The sequence below is a fragment of the Taudactylus pleione genome, unplaced genomic scaffold (assembly GCF_031769625.1).
Source record: "Taudactylus pleione unplaced genomic scaffold, aTauple2 ptg000627l, whole genome shotgun sequence".
NCBI classification, from domain to species: domain Eukaryota; kingdom Metazoa; phylum Chordata; class Amphibia; order Anura; family Myobatrachidae; genus Taudactylus; species Taudactylus pleione.
Window position 1 is genome coordinate 5,812,748 of NW_028285029.1, and position 14,301 is coordinate 5,827,048.

At 41.1% G+C, this 14,301-nt stretch overlaps 1 protein-coding gene across 1 annotated transcript in view; it reads left to right on the forward strand.

Annotated features, from left to right (window-relative positions):
* Positions 1 to 1,756: 1,756 nt before the first annotated feature.
* The window catches only part of LOC148479279 (extracellular calcium-sensing receptor-like), a 41,181-nt gene continuing 28,636 nt past the window's right edge, over positions 1,757 to 14,301 (forward strand). The window contains exon 1 of the mRNA XM_088454695.1: positions 1,757 to 2,053. Coding sequence (XP_088310821.1) covers positions 1,757 to 2,053 — 297 coding nt within the window. The remainder of the gene's footprint in view (positions 2,054 to 14,301) is intronic.

Sequence of the window (14,301 nt, forward strand, 5' to 3'; positions counted from 1 at the left end):
TTCATGGAATCTGCCAGAGCTGCACAGCTGACAGAGAGAGAGAGAGTTCCAGAGCACGAGAGAGAGGAAATAGAGTTGGAGCATGTCAGAGCTGCACGCCTGACAGAGAGAGAGCTCCAGTGTACATGAGGAGAGTTCATCTGGGATTGCTGCGGTAACCAGAAGTGAACTTAGTACTGGACATGTACTTTCTGCATAAGATAATAGTGCCAATGTGGATTCTGAGCTGGTTCATTATTTGGACTGTACTATCAAGCATGTGAGACCTATGAATGTGACCACAAAGTTGGGACTGATATGCCAGTTCCAAGAGGATGCCCGTGCCAAAAGGTCTGCAGAGCGCTGGGCTGAGAGAGAATTTCAGCTATAGATGGCACAGCTCCAAAGGAGGAATAATTCCCCCAAGCCCAGTGAGACCAGGGAGATTACAGTTAAACCTCGCCGGGCAAATTTCCCTACTTTGTCTAAGGATGTATATCTGGAGAGATTTGTAAAAACTTGCCATCAATTTCAGTTGCCACCAGTGCAATGAGCAGATCATCTGATTCCCTGTTTGAAGGGGGAAAGCTATTTAAGTATTTGCATCACTTTCCCAGGAGAATGATGATGATTATGAGGCTATAAAGCAGGCCTTAATCATGGAACTTGACTCAACCCCAGTTTTTTATCAGAAAAGATTCAGGAATTTACACCATGGAACTGGTGAGAGCTATTCTTATGTTGTGGATAAATTGCAGTCCACCTTGCATCAGGGACTGGGATGAATGGTTGTTAATACTTTTTATGATCTTGTGGACTTAACCATCAAAGAACAATTTCTGCCTATTTGCTCTGTTTTAGGGACATTGCCGGATTCACCACAGGTTGTATGTTTTGTTGATAAATTGTGCCATGACATGAGTTTGTGTACAGATTATGCGGTAAAATGAACTTCTGATGATTTATGTTTAGAGGTACAGCTAGAGAATAATGAGGAAATGTATATTGAACCTGTAAGAACTTGTGGGGAGAATGCTGTAAAAAATGTTCTAGAATGTGGGAATTCCCTGTATATAGCTGCTGACACGTGCAGTAAGAGGGCTCAGCCTGCACACCTGAGTCTGCAGACTGACCTTTCTGCTGACAGGGTAGCCCACAAGGGGGGCTAGCTGTTAGTCCATACCCTCACCAGAGTTCAGGGTTATATGAGAAAGGAGTTGATGCTTCACCTCTCCTGTACAATAGTGACCTTTGTCTGCAGACTGACCTTTCTGTTGACAGGGCAGCCCACGAAAGGGGGCCATTGGTGAGCTCCTACCCTCACCAGAGGTCACAGGTATATTGGAAGGAAGACTGTTTTGATACTACAGAATGCTGTGAGAGAGTTGAGATAGGAGATGAGGATTCTGCTCTCCTGTGCAATAGTGATAAGAGTGATAAGGCCCACAGTATTACTGTTGAATCCTGTAGTTGTGTGGAAAGTTGTGATAATGCTGACATAATTGGTAAAGCATTTAAAAACTACCAAAATGTAAAAGTATATGACTGTGCAGAGGTGTCTTATGATATTGCTAAGCAATGTTTTGTAAAGGAGGAGAATAGGTATGAGAGTGAAAAGATCACCTGCAACACTTGTGTGTCCTGCATGGTGGAAACCACTCACTCTATACTTGGTACTGATGTGGACAGTGAGCTAGTTACCGGGGTGAAGATTCTGCAACATTTAACCCAATAATGCCAGAATCGAGCCCTGTAGCTTGGCATAGCTCAATTCCAGATGTATGGTCGGCAGATGATGTACCTGCAGCTGTTGAACTATCGAGAGCATTGTTCTGAAGTTAGATTGCTAAATATCTCCCAGAAAGAAGAGCAGAATGAAACTGTGGGTCCTGTAGCACCAGATTTAGAGACCCCTGAAGTCTCAGTTGTTGAATATGTCCTAAACCTCAGAGAGAAAATGAAAGCTCCTACAGGGTTGGTGCAGGAGAATATGGCACAGGCCCAGGCTGACCAAAAACAGTGGTATGACTGCACTGCCAGGGAGAGAGTTTATGAGATGGGTCAGAAAGTCTGGGTGCTAGTCCCCATGACCCAAAATAATCCAATCAGACCAATAATTGATTCCAAACCCTAAGCCAATCATGTCTGATATAAAGAAGATCTAACAAGTTAAAGAGGACATTTTGATTAGCTTATTAAAATCACCACTTATTATTCATCATCTAATGCTATTAATCCTTATTGCTTCCACTGAGAGGATTTGTCTATATTTTAAACACTTAACCCATTTAAAGCTTTCCCTACTCAAATAACAGCATAAGCTCATTAGCCTTAATTTTTATTTAACGATGTAAATTAAATGGAGACCATGCAAATTATCCACAAACACCTGTGACATCACAGGCTGATGAATAAATACTGCCTACAGCAAGAAGACACCCACCAAACTCCCTAAGGAAGGCCACACAGCCAACATATGTAGGAGATTTACAGACACTCCAGTGAGTATTAAACAGGACACCTGGACACAGAACCGTAACTAGACTTTTTGGTGCCCTGTGCCAGAGAGAGCATTGGCACCCCCTCATTTTTCAAAGGGACATATTGCACCAAAAAAGGGCCATGGCTTCATGGGAAAGGGCCAGGGAAGAGATAAGAGAGACCAGGAGATGCTGGGGATGAAATAAAAGGTAGCCACATGTAAAAGTGATAATAAACAGAAATTTGACAGGCCCAAACAGTGCCCCCTCACCTGTGGTACCCTTTACGATCACACTGGCCACACTACTGTAGCTATGGACTTGCCTGGACAACACCAAGTCTCCTCCCTAATGAGGTGAGTAGCATGTGCAGACACCTCCAGAGCCCCATTGCCATCCGGACCTTGCTATCTCATGATAGCACTGTGTTGTCTGGGAGCGAAGATTTGTAGTAGACTGCGGGGACCAGGCTGGTGAGTAGCAGGTGTGCGCTCACCAGAACATGGTTTGGATCATCAAGAAGAAACAGAAGACTTCAGCAGGTGAGGCCTCACCAAAGACTTTGTATATTATAAGGCGGTTGCGGACATTTGCTTATTAACTCTTTGAACACCATGACTTTACTCTGGGCATGAGGGATGCCACAACACCCAACCACTCTCCATATTTACACTACACATAGCAGTTTAAACATTTAGTGTGGATATATTTTTTATCCAACACCACCAGGTATGCACAACTTTTTCCTTCCCTACCCCTCTCTGTTTTAACCTCCCTCCCCAAGCATATATGCGGTGCAATTTAAATCTATGTACATAAGCACACATATTTTATATAAAATACCCTTGAGCACAGTGACTCAATAAATTTGACTTGTTACATTAAAACTGTTTGTCCTCAATATATTTTGATAAACAATTTATGGCATTTCAGCATAAAAGGATAGGGATATTTAGGTGCTGACCTTCTGCATATGTTTACATATGCCCCCTTTATAGAATATGGCACAGGCCCAGATGACCAAAAACAGTGGTATGACTGTACTGCCAGGTAGATAGTTTATGAGATGGGTCAGAAAGTCTGGGTGCTAGTCCCTATGACCCAAAATAAACTCCAGGCAACCTGGGAGGGCCCATATGTCATGCACCAATGCATGAATTATGTGAATTATGTGGTCACTATAGACCATGTTAGGAAAAAGTAGAAAAGTTTTTCAGGTAAACATGATGAAAGCTCATATTGACAGGGAGTCTTGGGCCCTGCCAGTATGCAGCCTGATGGAAGAGGGTAAAATTGACACTATAGTGGACATAGCAGGATCAATAGAATATGCTGAATTTGGGGCCCAGCTGAGCTAATGCTTTTGCCCCCTTTCAGCCTTAACCTCCTTCACAGGGATCCCAAGGAATACTATCCCCGCTGTTCACTTCTTTGGAGTCCAAGGCAGGAGACTTTTGGTTAAAGTCTTGGTTAGGTAATGATATGAACAGGGACCGGACAAACTCCCACTAGTCTGTTAATGAAGTAAGGAAATACTAACCAGAGTTGTCAAGCTTAGAGACCATCTGTGTGTCCATTCAATTATGGTACCATTGTCACCAGGACATGTGGATTGCTCAGCCCTTTGTGTGTGCATCTACAGAAAGTCAGCCCCATAGGGGGTAAAGCAAATAGTAACAAAGCTGACATTAAGGAGTGATGAGAGATGACCAGATCAAACAAAGTCATATTTGAGATGGTTTATCAGATAAAATTGATGTATTAATGATAGCTGGAAGCTTGGAAAATTATATACATATAACTAGACTCAATATCCTGGTTGTGTGTGATTCCCAGATCACTGAGACATACAGTTTTAAAGATATGAGATATATCAAGAAGGCATCCTTGGAACCCCATCATATCTACACTCTTTTAATAGATAAAATATGGACCAGTACAATAAACACCCTATACTTTAGGTAATCCATCCACAGGGGAAGTTATTAGGCTTATTTTTTTTTAAGTTTAAAGGGATTTAGAAGCTGTCTGTGAGGTTCCTGCCCCCCAAGTATCTAATCATCCAATCAGAGATGACTTTTATGACATCACCTGAGGTGTGATGCTCTTCTGATAAAAGGGATTGAAGTCCTGGGGTCTGTATTCAACCTGAGGGGTCAATGCTACATTGAAGTTTAGACCAGCAGTCCTTGCATTTCTTACTGTCACTTCAAGGCAAATTAGCTGAGTGTTAATTTGTAAGTATTCCTTTTTATTTTATATTCCTATACATGTATGTACCATTGAAACCATTATTTTCTCTGTAACATTATTTTTAAGCATTGTACTCCTTTTATATATAAAGTATTCTTTACTAATTTATTTGATATTTGCTCCAAAACCTTGTCTTTGAAGACATTATTAGTCCGCTAGGGTGACACTGCGCCTATTGTTAGGTACGGGAAGCAGAGGGTTAGTCTCAGTGAACTTTGCAGTCATCTGGGAGGCCAAGTCTGCAAAATTGGGGAGAGATTAAGCTAAAGATTAACTGTGTTGGAATCTTATTGCTGAGCCTGTGCAATAGTTGGGGTAATAGAGGACTGGACTCTTTAAATCATATCCATCGGTGGTGGCAGTTTGGTAAGTAAGGTATTTGTGTTACGGTGCTCTGTCTATAGCAGAGTTGTCCCCTAATATCAGGGATACTGAGGCTGATCTTTCTCACAAAACGTTCAGTGTCTGCTGATCCACTATATCAATCCCTCCTTTGGCTGCCGGTCTTCTAATGTATTCAATTTAAAATACTTACACTGACACATAAAGCTAATAACCAAACCACACCAACATACATCTCTTCACTTATCTCAAAATATCTTCCAACCCAACATGTCCACTCTACACAAGAGCTGCATCTCTCATCCCCACACATTACTTGTTCCCATGCATGGTTACAGGACTTTTTTCGGGCTACACCCTGCCATTCCACCCTGTGGAATGGCTTCCCATGCACAATAAGACTTTCCACTATCTTCCAAATATTCAAGCTTTATCTGAAAACTCACCTCTTCAGACAAGCTTATCAGATTCCAGGATCGCCCACATAACCCTTAATAGCTTCCATATGTAACTCTCTTCTTATAGTACACACCTATCACATCTTCTCTTTCTTCAATTTAACATCCTCCTAACCCTAGGCCAACTTTCCAGTGTGATTGGCTTATACAGCCCACCAGAAACATCTACATTTGGGCTGGACCAATTTGCAATGTATAGCACCAATCCTTGTGTATCAGCACCTATTTCCCTATAGAGTGTAAGCTTGCGAGAGGGGACCTCCTTCCTTTATGTATGTCTTTTACAACCCAGTAAAATGTTAATTCAAATTGTAAAGAGCAATGGAATTTGCTGCGCTATATAAGAAACTGTTAATAAATAATAATAATAATAATAATAATAATAATAATAATAATAATAATAATAATAATAATAATAATAAATACATTAGCTGTTATCAACATGTTCCCATTCATGTCATTATACCTCCTTTGGTTTGTTAATTATTGTATCTCTCAGATATACTTTGCCTTTACAGACAATGGGTTTGTAGGAAGTAGTCTATCATCTGTGACAGGTTACATGTAATAGATCTTATGGTGGGACATAAATAACAATAAGGTTATTAGGCCCTTAAAATCCCTGGTGGGTTATATTTTTTCTTTGCTGCCAAACATGATGTAAGCATTTAACCTTGCAATGAAAAACACCTATTGGTTACCTCTTATCTAGGTATAGTTTGATCACCTTAGGGAAGCAACTATCTTTTCTTAGATAGATCTGTGGTGTTCATATAATCTTATCGAAATGAAGAGAAATATGAATGGAAGATGGCATTCAATACCAACATTATATTGGTATTACGAAATAGATATTACGTAATGATACTGGATCAGAACCTCTATACACACCTTCCTATGCCTTCTAATATCCTGCCTATACCTTCTAATATCCTTCCTATACCTTCTAATATCCAGCCTATACCTTCTAAGGATGATGCTAATTTGTGTATGCAGTCATACAGTAAATAAAGACTTAAGACCTGGAATCTGTGGTTCCAAAGCACAAGCATTATTCAAGTAAAAGTACAGTCTGTTACATGCTATTGATCCAGACACAATTTAGGTGCAAAGGAAATATACAGACCCAAGTACAGTATACATATGCAGCGCCTCCGGTTCCAGATGTCAGGCATCAGCAAGAAATCCCTCGTCTATCAGCATTCAGCACGAAGACTAAAGACCCAGTGTTGGAGCCCACATATTTATACCCCCCAGGGATAGACAAAACAATAGAGACTCATCCCAGCCTCTTACAACTGGGGGTCTCTGCCCTCCCACCCCATGCAATCATCCTAACAGTTGTTCATATAATAAACATTTTGTTGCTTGAAGTCTCTGCGGTCCATAAGTTGAGAATGCATGATGCGATCTCCCCACCGATAATACCGGAATACTGTGGAAAGAGTACGCATCAGTACGAAACCAAACACGGCTAACTTAGCATGTATTAAACCTTAGTTACCAAATATCTTTATTTCACAGCATTTATTCTAACTGAACAAACTTAAATCTTATACCTTAAAGCTAATGGAACCTTGTAAGTGAATATGTAATGTGTGAGTGTACGGGGTTTGATATGAAGACGCTAGTTAACTTGGAACAGATGCATGTACATTTAGCTACTAAACATTTTTTCTTATGCATTCGCTAATATGCAACTAGTTAACAGCGCTATTATGCGTATTATTGTGTATATGAGAAATGATGGAAGATGCAATTGCATGGTGCTAATAGTAATCTCGCAATATGTCCTTAATTGTGAGTTTATCTAAAATGGCGCTTGGGCGGTCATTCGTAAATTGGCGTCTTGCTATTTCATTTCCAAGATGGTGTTTTGCAGCCAGTCGCAAGATGGCATCGCCTCGATTCAATTTTAAACTGAACTTGTCTCAGCAAATTACTCAACTTCGACAGTCCACCCTTTGATAGCAAACAACATGCTATCACAATCTACTCATTGAATTTAATTTAGGCTTACATTTACATATTATTTAGTGTTATTGTGGGATCGCACAAGGTGGTTCTTAATCCATCAATAATGTGTCTCTGGGTGGGGACATAAAACTACTATTATACGCACACCGCAGATCTTGGAAGATCATGTGAAAGGTGTGGGAATGCACCAGTCTTATAAAAGCAGTATTGAAAGGGAATTTAGACTTTACATTATCTAAGGTTTTAAAAAAAAAACATTTCAATAATACATTCTATGCATGTCTAAATGTAATACATGAAATGATGGTATTTCCTAGTTCAGGGTTGTAATGCAGTTCTATATATACCTCGGTATTCATATTTTCATTACTGACCACCATCATAGTTTCATTCTTGCGTTTTACTCTATTTTTACATTTTCCACACTTCAACACAATAGGAACACACCGGAAGCATATGCCAGTTACTATGATGACAATTAGTATAAGGATCAAGAATTTGCCTATGCTGGCGATCACTTCCTGGACCCATTCCCCTAGACCTGAGAACCATTTTACTGGGTTCAGCCATGAAATCCATCCTTCTATCTTTTCCCCTACTTAAGCCACTGAATCATTATGGTTCTTACAAAACTCCCATTTTAGCTGCAGAATTTCTTCTATCTTTCGGTCTATCACCTCCTTGGGGTCGCTAGTATCATTGGTGACATAGGTGCAACATTTTACTCCAAATTGAGTGGCCAATGTTACTCAATACCCTCCAGTAACAGCAGTTAAATAATTCAACACTAGTCTGTGTTGCACCAGTTCTTTCTTGTACGCTTGCAATTTTCTCCCTGTATACCTGAATGTGTCATCGTACATCTCGGTGATATTATATATCAATTTAGCAAGTTCCAGGATATATCTAAAATTTAATGTTCCCCGAGCAATCCTGGTGGGATCCAATGAGACTAAAACTTGAAAGCCAGTTGTCTCACTGATTAACTGAGTTGCTTTATATATGTCACGAGGTATCATATTTCTTTTGCCTCTGTGTTCATATTGTGTGTGAATATATGGTGACGGTGTGTTTTTATGTATACCCGGCATTTCAACATGTGTGAGGGTCATAACTTCAGGGACTACTCTTCCCAGGTAACACAAACCTTTGGAACTCAGGGAGAGCCATTTATACGCTTTTCTTCCACATATGAAATATACATTATCAGGGAGAACATAAGGAATGGTATGCATCATTATCATTAAGCACATTTCCCTTGCAAACAATCCTATTTCTGGGTCTTCCATCTGGTAGACGCAGGTTTCTGGCTGTATTATTTTAGCACAATAACCATTTGGCACCTTACCAATCATTTCGTTGGTGGAACTCAATGTATAATGATACCTAAAATGTTTCCCACCAGACTTAATGGAGATCATGGTTTATGGATTCATTATCAGCTCTTTGTGAGATGGTCATCGTCAGATTATGCCCCGTCACTTCCCAACTCCCAGGTTTATTGGGGTTGGTTATGTTTAAACACAAAAGTGATCTATCTACTTGGAATTGATAGAGTTTGAAATGAGGTGGTTTCCAATGTTTTCCATTTTTGTAATTCTAAAATTTATGTGATATTCAGCGGAAATGGCACCAACCCTACGTTATGCTGTTCCTGTGGCACATGTGAACACACCCAGCAATCAGTTTGATTTAACACTTTGCCTACCATGCTATGATAATCCTCTAAAGTATACCCACCCCAGTACAGGCTATATTTAGGTTGGCACCGTTGGATACAGTTCTCATCAACTAAGGACCCACAAAGCTCACAAATACAGTAATCTACAGACGATAAACCTCCACACCTTCCCCGAGTGTCCGGAATGATAGCTCTCTTAACAATAACAATACTAAGATTGGTCAGACACTCCCCTGATTGGCATTGCACTCCTCCTGACTCCACTCCATCGGCACTGCCATCAGCTCCCATTTCCTCGATCGGTCTCCCATCACAGAAACTGGATGGTGAAAACTCTAAAAGAGAATATGAAAATGAACACAGCAGGCCCATCCATTGTCACAACAAGACCTGCAGATTTCATTTAGTTCAGGTATCTCACTACAAACTGTTCAATCCTCCCTGAACAAGCTCGCGAGCGACAGGTCCACACTATCAGCTTTGTCTCCAACTTGTTTCTCCACCGGTTGATTGACCTTTTTGCAGTGATTGGAATGGACCCAGGTATCTCTCTCAGCCACCTTCAAAGATGTAGTACTCGTCAGCAGCACCTGGTATGGACCCTAACACCAATCAGTCAAACAACCTGAATGCAAGAAATTTCTGATCATTACATATTCTCCTGGTTCAACATCATGACAGTTAGTTTCAGGCATATCATTAGACAACAATTTCAGTTTCTGCTGCAGTTGCTTTAACTGCTTACTCATTGATATAAGATACTTTACAGTTACCTCGTTGTTACCCTTCAGGTCTTCCTGTGGACTTATAATCAAATGAGGTTGTCTACCAAACACTATTTCAAATCAGGACAGATTCAGAGGAGGTCTAGGAGTTGTCCTTATGCTATGTAGAACCAATGGTAACGCTTCTGGCCATCCTAGTCCCGTCTCTGCCATAATTTTACTTAACTAATTTTTAAAAGTCCCATTCATCCTCTCTACCTTGCAACTGGCTTGCGGTCGGTAGGGGGTATGAAGTCGGCTATTAATACCCATCAGCTTACACATATTTTGAAAAAAATCACCTGTGAAATGGGTACTCCTATCACTCTCGATGATTTTAGGGATACCGTACCTGCATTCAAATTCCTGAACTATTTTCTTGGCAGTAAACAAAGCAGTATTAGTGTTGCTGGGTAGGCCTCAACCCAGTTAGAAAATATGTCTGTGCACACTAATACATACTTAAGGTTCCTGCAGGGTGGTAATTGGATGAAATCAATTTGTATCACCTGGAATGGTCCATCAGTCAGTGGAATGTGGGATGGTTTGGTAGGGATCGCTTTCCCTATGTTCTTTCTCAAGCAGGTCAGACAGGACATTGCTATCTTTTCTGCTTGTGAAGAAAAACCTGGTGTGCACCAGTATGCCCTCACCAACTTGCACATACCTTGTTTAGCCAGATGATTCAGACCATGTGCTGCCTCAGCCAGGCTTGGGTAATATGCCTTGGGGGCTACTGGCTTACCTTGTCCATCCCTCCAGAGCCCAGAGGACTCTTGCCCACATCCCTTGGACTTCCAAATTGATTTTTCCTGAATTGAACACAATTAATTTCAGCATATCAGTTGTTTGGAAAGACATAATTTTCTCAGTTGGGGAAAACATTTTTAACCCTGCTACCCATTTTGCAGCTTCATCGGCTCTGTTGTTGCCCAGTGACACCGGATCATCCTCACACGTATGGGCTTTACATGTAATTACTGCCACCAATTTGGGCAGTTGGATTGCTTCTAAAAGATGTTTTATGTGTCGGGAATGTGCAACTGGTGTGCCTGCTGCTGTCATAAAATTTCTCAGATGCCATAGAGCACCAAAATTGTGCACCACCCCGAACGCGTACCTCGAGTCAGTGTAATTATTAGCAGATTTGCCTGCTGCCAGTTCACACACTCTAGTTAGTGCTACTATCTCTGCCACCTGGGATGAGTGAGGAGGACCAAGAGGTTTAGCTTCTATGATGTCTGTGTCATTTACAACAGCATAACCTGTACATAATTCACCTGTGTCTGTTTGTCTATGACAACTCCCATCCATATAAAAAGTCACATCCACATTCTCTAAAGGTTTGTCATGTATGTCAGGTCTAGCAGTAAAGGTCTGATTCAGAAATGTCATACAATCGTGCGTATCATTATGTCTGCTGAACTCACCTCACACCAGCAACTTGCCTCCTTCCACCCTTTGTATATCATGTTGTACATATATAAAATACGTTGCTGGATTCAGCATGCTGCAACGTTTAACAGTAATGTTTGCGGGTGCGATTAGAGCTAGTTACCATTTGGTAAACCTAACTGAAGAGACGTGTCTGGTTTGAGCTGAGTTCAACAGAGCAGACACAGCATGGGGAGTGTAGACAATCATATCACGACCCAATACTACATCCTCACTTTTACTTACCAATAGGGTGGTAGCTGTTACACTTCTCAAACAGGTGGGGAGTGATCTTGCCACAGTGTCCAATTAAGCACTGCAGTATGCTACGGGCCTACTGGCATCACCATGTTTTTGTGTAAGGACACCTGCAGCACAACCATCGGCTTCCGTAGAATACAAATCAAAAGGTTTTTCATAATAAGGTATTCCCAATGAAGGAGTTTTTGTCAGACTATCCTTAAGATTAAGGAAATCCTGCTCTGATTCCTCTGTGTGTATGACACGATTGAGCTTTGAGGAAGAGACTAATTCCTGTAAAGGTAAGGCCAAAATAGAAAAACCTGAGATCCACATTCTACAGTATCCACACATTCCCAAGAAGGTACGAATTTGCTGTTGATTCTGTGGCAGTGTCATGTTTTGTGTGGCCTGGATTCTATCCATTGTGAGATGTCGTAAACCCTGGGTTAGGCAGTGTCCCAAATATTTTACTCTGGATTGGCACGGATGTAGTTTGTCCTTAGCCACCTTGTGTCCTCTATGCGAGAGATGAAGTAACAAAAGTTCAGTATCATTCAAACATGACATAAACGAGTCAGAACATAGCAATAAATCGTCCACATATTGAATTAGAACAGATCCATTGGCAGGTTGAAATGCCTGGGAGAAGATACTGGGGCTGTCTATGAAACCTTGGGGTAACCGTGTACATGTGTATTGTAAACCTCTGTATGTAAATACGAATAGATACTGACAGTCAGGATGGAGAGGCACAGAGAAGGAAGCAGAACAGAGGTCAATGACAGTGAAATGGGTTGCATTTGGTGGGATCTGCATTAGAATGACAGCTGGATTTGGCACTACAGGGAATTGTTTCTCTACTACCTTATTAACACCTCTAAGGTCTTGTACCTGCCTATAACCCCTCCCACCACTCTTCTTCACTGGAAAGATGGGACTGTTGGCTACACTAGCTGTACAAACTAAAATTCCCTGTTGCTCAATTATTGGAAAAACCACTAATTCTACCTCCTGTTTAAGTGGGTACTGGGGAATTTTTGGAGCTTGTCTACCGTTTTTTATAAATTTACCATTACGGGGCTTACGTTTGCCATTAATCCAGTTTCCTGTCCATCTTTAGTTCAAAGGGAATCTGGAATTTGGGACAACATTTCATTTATCTGAGATGGATATTCATTTAAACTTGTAGAGGGATACATTATCCTTTGGGGAGTGTCCAACATATCCCACATCTCGTGTGCAACTCTCTCTGGGATATCTAAAAATACACCATCAGGGGTGCAATATATAACACATCCCATCTTACATAACAAGTCTCTACCCACAAGGTTAGTAGGAGCCGCAGCAGCCAGGAGAAAAGAATGGCTGGTATGCAACAGCCCAATAATAACCTCTGTGGACTTTGTTAAAGGATAATGTTCCACTTTACCTGTTACACCCATGGTTGGTACTGTCTTGTTGGTCACCTGCAAATTAACGGGAGATTTTATCACTGACCTGGTCACCGCTGTGTCTGCAAGAAAAGAATATTCAGTACCAGCTACATCAACCATCATGACCAGTTCTTCCCTAGTACTTCCCGTTAACCTGACTATCTGTAGACTACAGGTATGACCTGACCCCTAGCGTTGGCTACCATTCTCATTTATGGCCACAATTGGAGCTGGTGCCTGCTGGACATTTGCTGGCCTCTGTGCATATCCCTTATGGGGATATCCAGGTCTTCCCTGATTTGGGGTTCCTACTCTTTTTACTCTACAGTTTCTACTTAAATGTCCTGGTTGTTTACAGTTAAAACATGTTCGTGGATCTGGTGAAGACATGTGTTGTTGTGAAGTTTGAGCAGAGTATAAAGGTGGTGGATATGGGTAAGGATAGGGAGGGTAATGGTATTGAGGGGGATAAGAAGTTTGTGAGTAGTATGGGATCTGTGGTTGTATCGGGTTGGTGGGATAGAGTTGTGTTTGTTGTTGCATGGGGTTAGTGAGGGCACATGCTTGTTCAGATGTAAGTGTATGTGCAAGTACAAGTGTGTCGGTTGGCTGTGATGTTACCATCATTCCCTCCAGAGCTTGTATACTGACAGTCATTCATTTTTCGCTCTGGGCTTCTCTCTTCTTTGAGATGTTTTTATCATGTTCAATGGTGGGTTCTATGAGGGTATCTATTTTGAGTCCCCGCCAGCCAGGCTGTGAGGTCTGAACCCGAGTTTTTAAATTCTTTTTCAGACCGTCCATCAGTACCATGACTATCATTCCCCTGTGGTGAGTGCTATCTTAATATTTTCTATCCCAGTGTACTGGGTGATAGCCTGCAGAGCCCGGTCACAATAACCTTCTGCAGTTTCACTCTCCTTTTGCTTAATGGTGAAAATTTTATTCCAGTTAACTACTACCAGAAAATATATACCCAATTAAGTTACAATGTGGGAAATGTTACCTTGGTTTACTTGGTCTGTTAAGGGAACATCACCATCCAAAACACAATCCATGATAAATTTTGTCACGTCGGTATTGCGTGGTAGACAGGCCCTTAACACCACATGCCAATCTTTATTAGTGGGCTCATGTGAACTTCCCAAATTTCTCAAAAATCTTTGACATTTGGCTAGTTCCTTTTAGGGATCGGGGAAATCATTTATGATGGAATTTAGTTCTGCTCTTGTCCAAGGACAATGCATTACTACTTCC